Source organism: Dendrobates tinctorius, unplaced genomic scaffold (genome assembly GCF_039654945.1).
Source record: "Dendrobates tinctorius isolate UK_male_01 unplaced genomic scaffold, ASM3965494v1 ptg000120l, whole genome shotgun sequence".
Classification (NCBI taxonomy): Eukaryota; Metazoa; Chordata; class Amphibia; order Anura; family Dendrobatidae; genus Dendrobates; species Dendrobates tinctorius.
The window spans coordinates 28598971-28613021 of NW_027361788.1; the positions used below are offsets into that span (position 1 = coordinate 28598971).

Sequence of the window (14051 nt, forward strand, 5' to 3'; positions counted from 1 at the left end):
GATTATCAGATTTTACTTTAACTTCTGGCCACAGACTGAATAAGGTGTGAAAAAAACAAAAACTGTCCTTTACTCACGCTCATCTGGGTCCATCATTGAGGCCCCATCACTGCTCTCTTCTCTGTTTGACTGCAGCAGTGAGGTCACGTTGAATGCTGCAGCCAATCGCACAGCTAAGCAGTATGTGCCATCTACATTAATGCAATTGTAGAAAAAACAACAGCACAAAAAATACAGAACACACTTATTTCAGAAAAAAAAATCTGTTTAAACCAATTTCTCTTTATTTTTATAAAGGAGTGGATCTTTAGAGACATTTAAAGGGACAGTACCACGCCTCTGAATATTTGGGATAAAATTCTCAACGCAAAATTAAGTAAATCTATATTCTAGGCTTATAATAACACAGGGAAGCAAGGTTTACGGAACCTGACCGTCAATGGTTGATAATACTGTCGTTGTATTTAAGATAATGACAAAGTGAATTTCTCGGTCTATGTCCACAAAGGGGAAAGGAGCGTGATGTGTAAAAGTGGGGATGGCCAGCATGCGACGGATTCCAGGGTTATAAGAACACAGTGATGTATGATTTATGGATCCGGACGGTCAATGATTGAGAGTACCAATATCATCATAAAGGTAAATGAACGGGTATGACATATTTAAAGAGATAGACATACTTTAAGGAGTTATTACATTTCCACTTAAAGGGGTTGTCCAACCTTAAGGCACAAGTTTGCAGACATGCTATGTGACTGCAGACTTGTGAAATCCCAGACTTGCGGTCACGTGCAGACTTGTAACCTAAGGCCAGAAAACCCTGTTAAGGGGCTTTGCAGTTCAAAAACAAATTGCTCTTAAATTAATAACTCTTTTGTACAGTTCACGTCTGAGAGGCGCCCAGATCTTCAGCTAGGAGTTTTGGCAACTCATCCTCAGAAACCAGAGGGGTCTGGCTGACTGCTCATTTCAATAGCTCAGCCAGCCCCTTTTTATCAGTACATCAGGTAACAGAGAGGGACTGGGTTAGTTGTTAAAATCAACAGTCAGTAGACTGGATATCTAGAATTCAGGGGAACCTTTCTAAAGAGAACTATTAGTAAATTGCAAAATTTACTGATTTTTACCGATTTTCTTACAAGTAGACAAATGTCACGCTTAATGGGGAGCAATAGTACTATAAAGGGTTAATCTGTTAGGCATAGTTAGTGGGAGGTCAATATTTGTCACTTTATTTTCCGTCTATGCAGCGCAGAGTGAAGTGACCCTCCTTAGTTACTCTAATGTCACCATGTGGTCGTGCTGTCATCATGAACATGCCTGTGTTTCAAGGCGCCAGTGCAGGAAGTACCAGTCTCGCCAACTCACTGACCTGCAATGGTTCCTGTTGATTCTGGTTCTAATTGTTAAAATTCTGCAACAACACTTACATTCAGTTTGCCCTGGCTTCTTATAAACAAAGTAGGTAGAAACAAGTACAGGAAATACTGATTTGTATTACTCCCTGCACTGGTTTGGTGGCTGTGGGCAAATTGTGGGACACCATAGGGTAATATCTGGGTACGCTTGTACTTCTCCATCCATAGGAGGCAGCCGGAGATCAGATCACTGCAGGTATATTGGTAGGAACCCTTGCTTTGTAACAACTTTATTTACAGTAAGTCGGAAACACATCTGATGACCAATATCCCCAGAATCTGTCCTATATGATCTACCCACCTTATCAGTCTGAGCACATTCATGTGTCATGTCTGTCTCCATCATTGTGTTACCGTCTATAGTTTCCCTGGATTCCTATTCCTTTAAACCCTTTCTAAAACACCTCAACTCTTATGTATCCCCTATAACACTGTTTGGTGACCCCAGAAATTTAGCAGTACCAGTACCTGAACACAAAATGACCCCCCAATTCAGATCATCAGCATGATGTGCAGATAGAGTGGCAGCAATAAATTGTCTATCTGGGTGGTAAACGCTTCTAATAGCGTCACCAAAGTGATTGATCCCAATAACCACACGTAGCCGCTATTCATGGTCACATTAGTGTCACAGATCAGAAGCAAGGCAACAGCAATAATCTGGGCAAATATAGCCATCATGGTGCCCTCAAATGTCTTCTTAGTACCGGGCCATTTAATCTCCCCGAGGGCGCTACCACAAATTGAGGCGATGGTGTCCCCTACTCCTACCGCTAGCACCCCGCAATATGGAAGCAGAGTAGAAGGGCTAGAAAAGGAGGATGCACATAGTCTTGGGAACAGCCAGATTGGAAGAGACATCCCTAGCAGAAGGTAAATGTGTGTGAGAATCAGAGGACCACTGTCCCTCTCGTCCAGGAAAAGCGTCAGCAGGTTCCTTAATGTCTGTCCTAGCGGTCTGATCCGGAAGTAGCGTATATACTCTAGTAATACAAAGACAGCAAAACAAACAATGGAGCTGACAAAGAGCAGCTGCATGTCGTATATGATACCAGGTATGTAAGTGGCCACCGCAAGAAAGTGAAAGTACTTGCGAGTCACGGTGGACACTTGAAGCTTCTTCGAGTCCGGAGTCCGTTTTGAGTTCTGGTAGAGAACAACGGCGCAAGCGGACAAAGCAAGAAACACCCAGTAGCTGAGGAGATAAAGTCGCGTACTGCTCTGTATGAGGAACTCCACCAGCCAGAAGACGGGGTGCCTCTTGATGAGGTACTGTAGCCACGGCAAGAACACTCCTAACCCTAAAACTGCCGTCATCATGTAAAAAAAGACTGAGGAAGTCCAAGTCGAAGAATCCATGAAGAAAAACAAGGCCGAAAAGAAAATTCCTAGAAGGACTAAAGCCACCACTGTGACCAGCAGCAGGTATTCTGCAGGATCTCCTTTACCACCCACGGCATTCAAAGAGCGTTTGATAAGCTGGTTAATGACGAAGCTGAGCCCACCGAGGACGATCAAGGCTTCTCCAGGGGTGAAGCAGCGTGGCATCAGGTATAGGAGAATCATACTAAGGTATACGAAGATGAGGAGCACCTCAAGAACCTCAATGACTTCCGACACGGCCAGTGAATTCTTCATTGTATAGAGTATGGCACTGCCAGCAGCTCCAGACACAATGCAGGTGTTTTTTGGCACAGGTTTTGTGATACCAAGTGCAATTATGGAAAGGAAATAAGCTAAGGCCATTCCTGTGGCAGATACAACCACTCCGTACCTCTCAAAGTAAACGTTACCAGAAACTTTGCACCTCTCTCTTATTACGATGCCCAGCAGGGGGATGATCATGCTTGCTGGCAGAAGTCCGCTGTTGGCAGATGATCTGTACTGAAATACTGCTCCGCCCGACTGTAATAACCTGTCCCACTTGTGCTGCACATAGAACGCCTGCACAGCCAAAGCCAGAGCACACCAGGAAAAGCGGTCCCACACCACTGTATGGATAGTCAATACAATGCAGAACACCACTAGAGACTCCGCCAGCAGCAGTTTATTCACCATGATGGTGGCTTTCCTGGATTTTTGACACGTCCTCCTCTTGGATATTATCTCTGCTCCTCCAATGTTATCAATGCAAGGGAATTCCCTCTGTGTTTTGCATCATCTGTAGGCATGTCCGATCTATTTACACCGAAGAAATTATTATATTAGTAAATAGCCACTAAAGAAAATGAACAATGCAAATGTAAAGCTGCCAGGATGTGTATAAGGCCCATACTCCAGAGCTGCACTCACTATTCTGCTGGTACAGTCTGTGTACATACATTACATTACTGATCCTGAATACATCCTGCAATGTACCCCAGAGCTGCACTCACTATTCTGCTGGTGCAGTCACTGTGTGCATACATTACATTACTTATCCTGTACTGATCCCGAGTTACCTCCTGTATTACACTCTAGAGCTGCACTCACTATTCTGCTGGTGCAGTCACTGTGTACATACATTACTGATCCTGTACTTATTCTGAGTTACATCCTGTATTATACCCCAGAGCTGCACTCACTATTCTGCTGGTGCAGTCACTGCGTACATACATTACTTATCCTGTATTGATCCCGAGTTACATCCTGTATTATACTCCAGAGCTGCGCTCACTATTCTGCTGGAGCAGTCACTGTGTACATACATTACTTACTGATCCTGAGTTACATCCTGTATTATACTCCAGAGCTGCGCTCACTATTCTGCTGGAGCAGTCACTGTGTACATACATTACATTACTGATCCTGAGTTACATCCTGTATTATACCCCAGAGCTGCACTCACTATTCTGCTGGTGCAGTCACTGTGTACAGTCATGGCCAAAAGTTTTGAGAATGACACAAATATTATATTTTCACATGATCTGCTGGCCTCTCGTTTTTATGTGTGTTTGTCAGATGTTTTTATCACATACAGAAATATAATTGCAATCATATTAAGAGTAGCAAAAGGTTATATTGACAGTTAGAATGAGTTAATGCAGCAAGTCAATATTTGCAGTGTGGACCCTTCTTCTTCAGGACCTCAGCAATTCTCCCTGGCATGCTCTCAATCAACTTCTGGATCAAATCCTGACTGATAGCAGTCCATTCTTGCAAAATCAATGCTTTTATTTTGTCTGAATTTGAAGGTTTTTGTTTGTCCACCTGTCTCTTGATGATTGACCACAAGTTCTCAATGGGATTAAGATCTGGGGAGATTTCAGGCCATGGTCCCAAAATCTCTATGTTTTGTTCCCTGAGCCATTTAGTTATCACCTTTGCTTTATGGCAAGGTGCTCCATCATGTTGAAAAAGGCATTGTTGATCGCCAAACTGCTCTTGGACGGTTGGGAGAAGTTGCTCTTGGAGGACATTCTGGTACCATTCTTTATTCATGGCTGTGTTTTTAGGCAAGACTGAGAGAGAGCCCATTCCCTTGGCTGAGAAGCAACCCCACACATGAATGGTTTCAGGATGCTTGACAGTTGGCATGAGACAAGACTGGTGGTAGCGCTCACCTGGTCTTCTCCGAATAAGCCGTTTTTCAGATGTCCCAAACAATCGAAAAGGGGATTCATCAGAGAAAATGACTTTACCCCAGTCCTCAGCAGTCCACTCCCTGTACCTCTTGCAGAATATCAGTCTGTCCATGATGTTTTTCCTGGAGAGAAGTGGCTTCTTTGCTGCCCTCCTTGAGACCAGGCCTTGCTCCAAGAATCTCCGCCTCACAATGCGTGCAGATGCACTCACACCTGCCTGCTGCCATTCCTGAGCAAGCTCTGCACTGCTGGTAGCCCGATCCCGCAGCTGAAACACTTAAGAGACGGTCCTGGCGCTTGCTGGTCTTTCTTGGGCGCCCTCGAGCCTTTTTGGCAACAAGGGAACCTCTCTCCTTGAAGTTCTTGATGATGCGATAGATTGTTGACTGAGGTGCAATCTTTCTAGCTGCGATACTCTTCCCTGTTATGCCATTTTTGTGCAGTGCAATGAAGACTGCACGTGTTTCTTTAGAGATAACCATGGTTAACAGAAGAGAAGCAATGATGCCAAGCACCAGCCTCCTTTTAAAGTGTCCAGTGGTGTCATTCTTACTTAATCATGACAGATTGATCTCCAGCCCTGTCCTCATCAACACCCACACCTGTGTTAATGGAGCAATCACTGAAACAATGTTAGCTGGTCCTTTTAAGGCAGGGCTGCAATGATGTTGAAATGTGTTTTGGGGGATAAAGTTCATTTTCTAGGCAAATATTGACTTTGCAAGTAATTGCTGTTAAGCTGATCACTCTTTATAACATTCTGGAGTATATGCAAATTGCCATTAGAAAAAATAAAGCAGTAGACTTTGTAAAAATTTATATTTGTGTCATTCTCAAAACTTTTGGCCATGACTGTACATACATTACTTATCCTGTGCTGATCCCGAGTTACATCCTGTATTATACTCCAGAGCTGCGCTCACTATTCTGCTGGAGCAGTCACTGTGTACATACATTACATTACTGATCCTGTACTGATCCTGAGTTACATCCTGTATTATACCCCAGAGCTGCGCTCACTATTCTGCTGGTGCGGTTACTGTGTACATACATTACATTACTGATCCTGTACTGATCCCGAGTTACATCCTGTATTATACCCCAGAGCTGCACTCACTATTCTGCTGGTGCAGTCGCTGTGTACAAACATTACATTACCGACCCTGTACTGATCCCGAGTTACATCCTGTATTATATCCCAGAGCTGCGCTCCCTATTCTCACTCCCCCCCCCGATTGTCATTAGCCGTAAGTGCTGGTAATTACACGCTTCTGTATACTATACACAGTAGCTGCAGGGATCAGGGCAAATATCAGCCCTGTCTATAATTACATCTCACAGGAGAAGGCATATTCTGATCTTCGGGGGGTCTTTTGGGCTTTTCCCCTATATGATGCCTCCTGCCTATGATTGGTCAACATCATGCAGGCGAAAAAGTACACCCCCCCCACAGACTATATGGTAACACCCCCTCGGACTTACCATAAATCATAACCTAAAATTTACAAGTTAATATCTCCACAACAGAAATTAAAATTAATAAAATTAGTTTTATTCCCCTCTGCAGCCCCTATGACAAGATGTGACCAGTTTAACATGCTGAAAGGTCCTATTTCATTGGGGTTTTCCAGTCACATGATGTGCATGCGCTCTGCTCAGGATAGGTCATTAGTATCAGATCGATGGGACTGACAACCAAAGCCCCCAGCAGTTATCTGTTTTCACCTCAGAGGCACAGGCCGATGTGCACCGTGTAGTGGCCACTGATGGGTGCTGCAGATCCACTGCTATTCTCTTGTAGAGGAACGGATCTGCAGCACCTGGGAGCAGCCTCTACACAGTGCACACCGGTCTGTGCCTCCAGACCTGTACCGCAGAGCTTATCACGACCATGGGTGTTGTGAGTTCATTTTCCCCTTCGTCACTGGGGTCTGGTGAACTCCCTATTCTGGTAAAGGAAGGTAATGAGCCTGATTATCAGGCACCTGAGTCTAATGAGGATGACTGGCTGAGTGGAGTCATGGACTGGATATAAGGCTGCCGACGCCCTTCTGCCCTGCGGGTGATTTCTCTGTGGACTTCTAGGACACCAGTCTGATTCCTGCTCCTCTCAAGCTAAGTTTTCTGTTTTGCCTGTTAAGCTTTTGGTTTTGTTTTTTGTTTTCCTTGCTTTTCTGTATTCTGCCATTCCCTGCTGGGGTGAGCTGAATCTCCTTTTGCCTGTAGCTCTGTCTTCAGTATATTCCTGAGTACTGACATAGCTTTTTGAAGCCTAGCGTCTTCAGGGCCTTTTTCACTGTCAGTCTGTTGGCTCTTATTTTCATAGGGTTTTTCACGGATTGCAGACAGCAGCCTTCCTGTCCTTTTCTGTCTAGTTAGCTTGGGCCCCTCTTTGCTCAGTCTATCTTTCTGTCTGTGTTAGTATTTTCATCTTGCTTCACCGTCATTATATGTTGGGGGCTGCCTATTACTTTGGGGTCTGCTCTGGGGCAGTTTAGATTTCCCCTTTATTCGGTCGTCCATGACAGCACCACCTGAGAGAGGGATCCGCCCTTGCTAGGAACAGGAAAACCCTACAGATACAAAAGGGCGGCACCTCTCCCACGCATCAGTTGGTTTCCTGTTCCTAACAAGGACAGAACTCCCTACAGATTGTCCGTCATGGATAACCGAATTCCCAGGCCAGCGGACCGACTCAGGTAGCGGGGGGTTCTCCTACCTCGGTCTCGCTGGGGGCCCAGGATGCGCCACGGTGGGTCCGGGTAGGATTTCCACGGCAGTGGTAAGAGCAGGCGGAGACAGGGTCCGGTGGGCGCCTTCTCCATGGGGCCGGTGAGGTAAGCGGGGTCCCCCTGTGTCTCCTTCCCCCGGGGGAGCGGCCCATTCGGGCGGGCGCCGCCAGCGGTGTCCCACAAAGGGAGCGGCGGTACCGAGCCGGCGGCGCAGTCCTAGCCCCTTGCCGCGCGTCCCCGTGGCCTCTGTCACGCGGCGGAAGTGACGCGGCGGAGGGGGCGGGGCCTAGCGCCGAAACCGGAAGTCGGATGCCGGTCGACTTCCGGTTGTTGTGGACACGCGCCGATGCGTGCCCGCCGCCTGAGGGGGCCGGGCAGGCCTGAGGGGGAGGGGGAGGATCGCGAGGAGCGGTCCAATGGGGGGCCCGAACACCGGAGGAGTTCCTGCTGATCCGGAGGGGAAGCCTTCTTAAGACAGAAGGCATTGCTGCTGAGGTGCTTCTGGAGGCCCAGCGATGGACACAACAGAAGCCCCCATGGACCCACAAGAGGTGCAGCCGTGGCAAAGCACCCCAGTGACCAGCCTAAGAGGCGGAAGGAGGGACGTTCGAGTGGACAGAGCCACAGTAGTTCCTCTAGGCCAAAGGATCCTCCTGCAGCCCCCCATGATCCGGTACCTGTCCTCATCTGCAAGGGTAAGAGATCTGCGAGAATGTACCCTAATGCAGTGTCCCCTTATGTGTTTGATTCTCAGGGGAAGAAGGCCACAGGGAAGCAGAAGCACAAGGAGTGTGCCCTCTGTAGTTGCCCCTTACCAGATGGCCACCCTAAGAGGTTGTGTCAGTCTTGCGTGAGACAGACGGTAGGGACGGAGATGAGGGGTAGAACGTGAGTGGAGTATCAGACTCTTACACTCTTCCCTATTTATGCAGGTAGCGGAAGAAGCTCCAAGCTTCGCTACAGACCTGAGGCAATTAATCAGGACTGAAATAAAAGCCCTATCAAAAGAAGATTCTTCTAAAAGAAGACGGGCTAGTGTTTCAGGCTCAGAATCTTCAGTCGGCCCTAGGAGGGAAGATATCTCCTCAGAGTCCTCGGCCTCCTCTTCTTCTTCCGAAGAGGATTCCAGCCGGTTCTGTTTTCCCTTGGACCAAATGGATAAATTAATTAAAACCATAAGGTCAACCATGGGGGTAGAAGAAAAAAAGACAGAACTGTCTGCTCAGGACATTATGTTCGGGGGTCTAGACCCCAGAAAGCAAAGGACTTTTCCATTAAACGAAAGAGTCCAGAGCCTGATAGACAGGGAGTGGAAAAAAACGGAAAAAAGGGGTTCTATGCCGCCTGCTTTCAAGCGAAGATACCCCTTTGAGGACCCAATAGTAAGTCGATGGGATAAGGCCCCCAAGCTGGATGCAGCGGTAGCTAAGGCCTCCAAAAAGTCATCTATACCCTTCGACGATATGGCCTCCCTTAAAGACCCCCTAGATAAAAAGGCAGATTCCTTTTTAAAGGGCACATGGGAGATGTCAGCAGGCGCCCTAAGGCCAGCAATAGCAGCCACGTGCGCAGCCAGATCCATGATGGTTTGGCTGGATCAATTGGACTCCCAGCTAAAGGATGGAACCTCGCGAGCTTCCATCCGTAAGTCTCTTCCAATTATCCAGAATGCAGCTGCCTTTCTGGCAGATGCCTCGGCAGACTCAGTAAGAATGGCGGCCAGGTCTGCAAGTTTGTCTAATTCGGCCCGAAGAGCCCTCTGGTTAAAATGCTGGCCGGGAGATATCCAAGCCAGGTCCCGTCTCTGTTCTATCCCCTGTGAGGGTGAATACTTGTTCGGCCCCGTCCTAGACAAACTGTTAGAGAAAGCCGGGGATGAGAAAAAGAAATTTCCGAGTCTGCCGAATACATCCTGGAGATGTCCCTTTTCTAGGAAGGGGTATTCCCGCAGGAGGCAGGCCAGAGATCAGAACAGATGGGACAACAAGAAAACCAGAGGTACGGGCTTCATGTTCGGAGGAGGTGGGCGCCAAGACGGTCCATCACGTGATAATAAGAAGCCGCCCCAATGACTAGTGGCTCCGGTAGGAGGAAGATTATCTGCCTTCTACCCGGCCTGGGCCAGAATCTCAAATAGCAGCTGGATACTGGGGGTGATAGCTACAGGACTGCACCTAGAGTTCTCCTGCGTTCCCCAAGATCGGTTCAGGGTAACTCCGCTCAAATCTTCCCCGCTAGAACAAGCTGCCCTGGAGACCGAGGTCCTCGAGCTACTGGACAAGAAAGTCCTGACGAAAGTTCCAGAGGAAGAGAGGGGGAAAGGCTTCTATTCCCCCCTGTTCTTGGTCCGTAAACCGGACGACTCATTTAGGGCTATAATTAACCTCAAAGCCCTCAATAAATTCCTGGTCGTACGTCCGTTTAAAATGGAAACAATTAACACCGCAATAAAGATGCTGTTTCAAAACTGCTTCATGGTGGTCCTAGATCTGAAAGACGCTTACTACCATATACCCATATGTCTAGCACACCAACCTTTCCTTAGACTGGCGGTTCAGTTGGGGGGGGTCAATCCAGCACTTCCAGTATGCAGCCTTACCCTTCGGGGTGGCAGTTGCGCCCCGAGTATTCACCAAAGTGATGGCAGAGGTGATGGCCCATCTGCGCGAGCTAAACATTCTGGTCGTTCCCTATCTAGATGACCTCCTTATAATAGGCAGTTCAGCCGAGCAGTGTTTAGAACAATTACAGAAAACAACGGCGGCTCTAGAGCGGTTGGGATGGCTACTTAATATCAAAAAATCCCGTTTGCAGCCATTAAAAATTCAACAATTTTTAGGCCTAACCCTAGATTCTAAAAAGCAGGAATGCCGTCTGCCCCCAGAGAAGCTGCTGCACCTGCATGGCCGGGTCCTGAACGCTTCCAACAACCCCTCCATGTCCCTCAGGAAGGCCATGTCCCTGTTGGGTTCCCTCTCATCCTGCATTCCCGCGGTCCAGTGGGCCCAAGTTCATACGAGAACTCTACAGGGCGAAGTTTTATGGTATCAGAGGATTCTTGGGGGTAACTTAGAAGGTCGACTGACCTTATCCAGAAACACAATAGAGTCCCTGGAGTGGTGGCTAGAAAGAAATAACTTGTCTAGAGGGGTCCCTTGGGAGTATAACATTACCCGTGTGGTCACCACGGATGCAAGTCCTTCCGGTTGGGGGGCGCATATGAAGGAAATTCTGGTCCAGGGCCTATGGGAACGGGATCAGATACAAATGTCTTCTAATTTGAAAGAATTGACAGCGGTAGTACACGCAGCTAAAGAGCTCCTTATGTATCTACAGGGCCATCACGTACGAGTTCTCTCGGACAATCGAGTGGCCGTGGCCTATATCAACCACCAAGGCGGAACTCGATCCAAAACTCTGATGAATGTGGCAGGACAGTTGTTCCAGTTAGCAGAGCGCCATTTTTTATCTCTCACGGCTCTTCACATAAGAGGAAAAGAGAACGTCACGGCAGATTTCCTAAGCCGCAATCTGTTAAAACAAGGAGAGTGGGCCTTAAACACCTCCATTTTCGTTCAGATCGTGCAGAGATGGGGTCAACCAGAGGTGGATCTATTCGCCACCAAGGAGAACTCGAAAACGAGACAGTTTTGTTCCCTAAATCCCAGGGAGACTCCTCTGGCAGTAGATGCGCTACTAATAAAATGGGACTTCAGGCTAGCCTACGCCTTTCCTCCCCTAGCTCTACTTCCTCTGGTGTTGAGGAAGGACAGGGCAAGGGTCATAGTCATCGCCCCGTTCTGGCCCAGAAGAGCATGGTTCTCGAACCTCAGGATCATGTCGGTAGACGATCCTTGGGTTCTCCCGGACCTTCTGTCCCAAGGCCCGGTCTTCCACCCTCAGGTGGCTGGCCTACATCTCACGGCGTGGAATTTGAGCGGTCACTGCTAAAAAGTAAAGGCTTCTCCCCAGACCTAATTGACACTCTACTAAAAAGTAGGAAAGTGGTGACAACTAAGATTTACGTCAGAATTTGGAAAAGATTCCTCCAAAGCTCAAATATAAATACTGATGATTCCGTCCCTATAGGCCAGATCTTGGAATTTTTACAAAAAGGGCTGGACCTGGGTCTCTCCACCAGTACCCTTAAAGTACAGGTATCCGCCTTAGGGGACCTCTTTAGCTGCAACATCGCGGCTAATTACTGGGTCAATAGGTTTATCAAAGCAGCGAGTAGATCCAGACCAATAGTAAAGAATAGACTCACGCCATGGGATTTGAACCTAGTCCTCACAGCTATGACAGAAGTGCCATTTGAACCCATCTCGTCAGCCTCTATTAGGAGCCTGTCCCTCAAGATAGCTTTCCTGATAGCCATAACGTCAGCCCGTAGGGTAAGCGACATTCAGGCACTGTCTAGGCGCCCACCTTTTCTTCAGGTAAAAGAGGATAGGGTAATACTTAGACCTGACCCAGCGTATTTACCAAAAGTAGCCTCCAGCTTTCATAGGTCGCAGGAAATAGTCCTTCCATCCTTCCTCCCTAAACCAACTAATGAGAAAGAGAAGCTACATACTTTAGATGTTAGGAGATGCCTCTTGGAGTATCTAGCGGCTACCGATCCCTGGAAGAAGGACAATGCCCTCTTTGTCTCCTACCAAGGCCCTAGGAAAGGTCTTAGGGTGTCCAAAAGTACACTAGCCAGATGGATTAGAGAAGCAATCTCGTTAGCTTATACCTCAAAAGGTAGAGTAGCTCCGGAGAAATTGAAGGCGCATTCCACCAGAGCCGTGGCGACCTCGTGGGCCGAGAGATCGGAAGTCTCCATTGACCAGATTTGTAAGGCGGCCACTTGGTCCTCTCCGAGCACCTTTTATAGTCATTATAGGCTAGACTTGGGTGCTTCTGCAGACCTCTCCTTCGGTATCAGGGTTCTGCAGGCTGTAGTCCCCCCCCCTAAAGTAGTGATTACTCTCTGTAATTCTCTCAGGTGGTGCTGTCATGGACGACCGAATAAAGTCTTAGTTACTCACCGGTTAACGGTATTTTTCGGAGTCCATGACAGCACCCATAGATTCCCTTCCCTTAGTCAATTTGGGTGTGCACGTCTTCCCTTTGTACATATTCACGGGTGATAAAAATTTTAAGTATTAATATTGTTGTACATATAATCATGCATTAACCTTGGAGGTCCTCTTATGCTCTGTAATCCAACTAATGCGTGGGAGAGGTGCCGCCCTTTTGTATCTGTAGGGTTTTCCTGTTCCTAGCAAGGGCGGATCCCTCTCTCAGGTGGTGCTGTCATGGACTCCGAAAAATACCGTTAACCGGTGAGTAACTAAGACTTTCTTTCTTTAGGCCTATTTAATTCTCCGGCTGTGATCGAGGGGTCTAGGGCATCGTAGGAACCCCCCACGGCTACTGCTAGTTGTGTTGATAGGTTCAGGGGTCTGCAATCCGATAGCTGCCAACTTCTCTGGTTTTCTGGATTTAGCTAGCATTTCTGTTTTTTGCCTCCTACGGTGACTCAATCATAACAGAATCACCCACCATACCGCAGATCCTAGGGTACTCAATAGCAGGAAAGAATTGTGTTTAAAAAAAAAAAAAAAAAAAAGGTGTGTGTATATTCTTTCCTCTATATCTCTGAGGCCGTAGGGGGAATTTTTTTTTTCTCTCTCAATGGAGATAAAGCAATTGTCTGATCGTGTGGAGCAGCTCGCTGCGGAAGTGCGGGGAATTTCCGCCTACCTTGCTCGTTCGCATGCTGTTGAACCAAAGATCCCTACACCTGATGTATTTTTTGGGGATCGATCTAAATTTTTGAGTTTCAAAAATAATTGTAAATTATTTTTTGCCTTGAAGCCTAACTCGTCAGGGAGCTCCGCGCAGCAGGTTAAAATTGTCATCTCTTTGCTGCGTGGCGATCCCCAGGATTGGGCGTTTTCTTTGAAACCAGATGATCCTATTCTGACTAATGTGAACGCATTCTTTCAAGCTTTGGGGTTGTTGTATGACGAACCTAATGCTATTGATCAGGCTGAAAAGACCCTGTTGGCATTGAACCAGGGTCGAGATTCTGCAGAGTTGTACTGTCAAAAGTTCCGAAAGTGGGCGGTCCTTACTGCCTGGAATGATAATGCCTTGGCTGCTCTCTTTCGGAAGGGTTTGTCAGAAGCCGTAAAAGATACTATGGTGGGATTTCCTGTTCCCTCTGGTCTGGACGATTCTATGTCATTAGCCATTCAGGTTGATCGGCGTTTACGTGAACGCAGGATTGCACGAGAGGTGTTGCCACCGGTTGAACAGGCGTCTGAACCTATGCAATGTGATAGAGT

General features: G+C 47.3%; 1 protein-coding gene across 2 annotated transcripts in view; it reads right to left on the reverse strand.

Moving 5' to 3' along the window:
• Positions 1-262: 262 nt before the first annotated feature.
• Positions 263-14051, reverse strand: part of DOLK (dolichol kinase) — a 50439-nt gene continuing 36650 nt past the window's right edge. For both annotated transcript variants that reach the window (XM_073540992.1, XM_073540991.1), the window contains exon 2: positions 263-3596. In XM_073540992.1, the coding sequence (XP_073397093.1) occupies positions 1911-3476 (1566 nt within the window). In that variant the 5' untranslated portion in view covers positions 3477-3596 and the 3' untranslated portion in view covers positions 263-1910. The remainder of the gene's footprint in view (positions 3597-14051) is intronic.